Source organism: Erigeron canadensis, chromosome 7 (genome assembly GCF_010389155.1).
Source record: "Erigeron canadensis isolate Cc75 chromosome 7, C_canadensis_v1, whole genome shotgun sequence".
In the NCBI taxonomy this organism is placed as follows: domain Eukaryota; kingdom Viridiplantae; phylum Streptophyta; class Magnoliopsida; order Asterales; family Asteraceae; genus Erigeron; species Erigeron canadensis.
Window position 1 is genome coordinate 22,290,799 of NC_057767.1, and position 3,105 is coordinate 22,293,903.

General features: G+C 30.1%; 1 protein-coding gene across 1 annotated transcript; it reads left to right on the top strand.

Annotated features, from left to right (window-relative positions):
* The first annotated feature begins 2,328 nt into the window (after positions 1-2,328).
* LOC122609100 (probable F-box protein At1g60180) lies at positions 2,329-3,105 on the top strand. Its single transcript, XM_043782161.1, has 2 exons — positions 2,329-2,871; positions 2,974-3,105. The coding sequence occupies exons 1-2, from the start codon at positions 2,329-2,331 to the stop codon at positions 3,103-3,105; spliced, it is 675 nt and encodes a 224-aa protein (XP_043638096.1).

Below are 3,105 nucleotides of genomic sequence, written 5' to 3' on the forward strand. Positions count from 1 at the left end.
ATTCAATCTAGCTCCTTAGTTAACTACTTCGATTACTAAGACCGGTAACCCGAGACGCTTTTCATAACTTTCTTAATTAATGAATTGTTTTGGTTATTTAGATAACAATTGTGTCTATTGATTATACCCAACCATTAACCCATTAACTCTTATTATCGATAAATTGTTTTCTACCGTACCCGTCATAAAACCAATCACTTATACCTAAGCAATTGAAATCATTTATACACAACTCTAGCTACCACTAAAACTATGCATAAACAACCAACATTTGAAAAATAAATCATAAAGACTTAATAAATTAAGATCACGACACACCGTTAAATCAAATTGACTTAGAATTATAAAAATTGTGGCAACCATCATTATTCACCGTATCAATTCATCTACTAAGATGATGAAACACTAGCTACTCATGACAAGACAAATAATCACAATAATTATTAAAAATAAAGAATCCAAATCTATAATATATTTGACGAATAAGTCTTGCAATACTGTAACTAGTAATGCAATTTAAGAATAACTAAACACAATATAAGTAAAAGAAATCGACCAGAGATGTTGGCTTGTGGCTGTTGCTAACGAAGAAGACCAATAAATCTCATAGATGTATACTCTTCTTTATTTTTGGTCCAAACTCACGTACGAATACTCCCAATTCTTGTCTGACAATTAGTCCATCAACTTTAGTACCAACCCACATAAGTCTTTCCAGCCATATCCTCTTCGTTCAGCCATGTCCTCTTCGTTCGTGTCTTTCCAGCCATGTCCTCTTCGGCTCCAATAGTTATTTTTTCATAATAATCTTTATTTAGTCCACTTTTATCATATTTTTTTTCATAGACCTATCATCTAATAAAACCAATAATAAGTATAAAAATCTATAAAATGACATAGTTTAAATATAAAAAAAATGATATCGTCTAAAATATATATATGTAAAATAGACGATATCAGACAAAAAAAAAAAAAAAAAAAAAAAGCATGGAGTTCAAACTCGAAATAGAAAAGTAGTTGGTGAGTCGATAGATCATACCAAAAGTTCTTTATTTCATAAAATATGCATGTCCAATTATACACGTCAATAGTCAATTTCTTGTTCAATAATTAAGTGCATCATTGCTTAAACAATAGTCATGAACAATTAGCTTCATGGTTGAAAGGACATCTCTCCATTTAAAAGGTCTTGTGTTCAATCATTGAGGTGGACATAAAAAATCCTTCTATGAGGGCTTGACTTGAGAATATACAGGTTCAAGTATGAGGGGGCAGAGTTACCCCTATTAATTCGCGTGCCTTCGGGCGGATCAGTGGAGGGTTTTCCTCCCATCGGGGTTTTGATATAGACATTTCTACTTCGATGGAGCCGTTTAGCGCAGACCCAGTTAAGAAAACGTATGTTAGATCTCTCGCTGACAAATCGCGAGTATTCGCGACACGAAGTTTCAAGCGAATTTCACCTTTCAAAAAAAAAGTGAAAAAATAAACATAAAATTTGACTAAATAATTAAGCTTTTAATTATTAAGTTTATTAAGTTAAAAATAAAAAACAAGGCATTTTAAAATAATTAAAATAATAGTGGTTAAAACTAAAAATCAATTTTTTTTTTTTTTAAAATGAACTTTGCTTGAGATTAGAGATGAGGTAAGACCTCTAAGCACAATAGAAATTGCAGCAATACTTCATTATGGTATGATTAATGGCATGATACTGGGTCATTATGCAATATTATAAATAGAAGGAAAACTAATGTGGTTGATAAGTATGATAATTAAGGAAAATTATGAGGTGTTTGGTTTATCAAATTCTTAAGAATTTTTTTAAAATTGAAATATTAAATTTCATTTATGGAGGTGTTTGGGTGGTAAAAAGATAGAATTGGAATCTAAAACTTTCCTTTGAATTCTTTAAAATACACAATCTATAATTTCATCAATAACTTTATGGAATGTGTAATATTCCACGAAATTCACTTTTTTACCAAAATACCCCCTCTCATAATTAAACATCAAAACGAAAAACTCTTCTTTTTTGGTGACTGATCTGCTGCTGCCTTTAAACCAGTATCACCATCCATCACCATTGATATACTACTATTGCCGGCTCCCAGATTTTAACTGTCATCATCATTCACCACCATTTATTTCTTGTGTCGGCTCCTGGATTAAAAAAACCAATAAAGCTATGTGTATATTATTATTATTATTATTATTATTATTATTATTATAAAATCACTTTCATTAAAAATTCGTTGGATTTATAAAAATTTGGTAAGAAGCCGAGATACTATCTGAGCCCCACCCCTCTAGCAAAAATTTTAATTTATGTTTAAAGCAAGTAAGAAGTTCAATTTGTATGAGATTGAGGCAAGTTCGTTTTACAGAAATGTGTATTTTACAAATATTAATTTGAAGTATTGTAATCTTAATCCGGATATTAGTATTACTTGGAACAGTATTACCTGTTTAAGTATTGGGTATACAGAAATTCAGGAAGGATTACTTCGAAATATATTAGCTGGAAGTCCTTTGTTAAGTTATCTCAAGTTTGAATCTTGTTATGGATCTTTGATTAATATTGAATCAGCAAGTGTTAAAGACTTGGTATTGATAAGAGTTAATGCATGTGAAGATGATCATGTTGTTTCGATTAATGCTCCTAAAATTTTAGCCCTTACAATTGTTGGCAAAATGTTTACATCAAACATATTGTTATGGAATGTCTCATCATTGGAGAAAGCAAAAATAGATTTTCTAATTCCAAGAAATTATATAACTATACGTAAAGAAGATCAAGAAGAAGTGCTGAAGGATGTTATACAAAAGCTACATCATGTTGAAAGTGTTACTATTGGATATTATATTCCTGTTACAAGGTAAAATTTGTCCTTATCTTATTATATAAATAAATTTATTTCTGGTTAGGTATAGTTTAATAGCATAACTGAATTTAATTTTCCATATTACTAGGTCATTTCTCGTCTTGCTGCTAAAGGTTTTATTTTTCCATCAAATTTCGTCGGTTTATCCGTTTCAATGGTTTACTACCTTCATACTGATTCAGATGTATCATCAGATCGTGAAGTTGATGATGAAATTTAA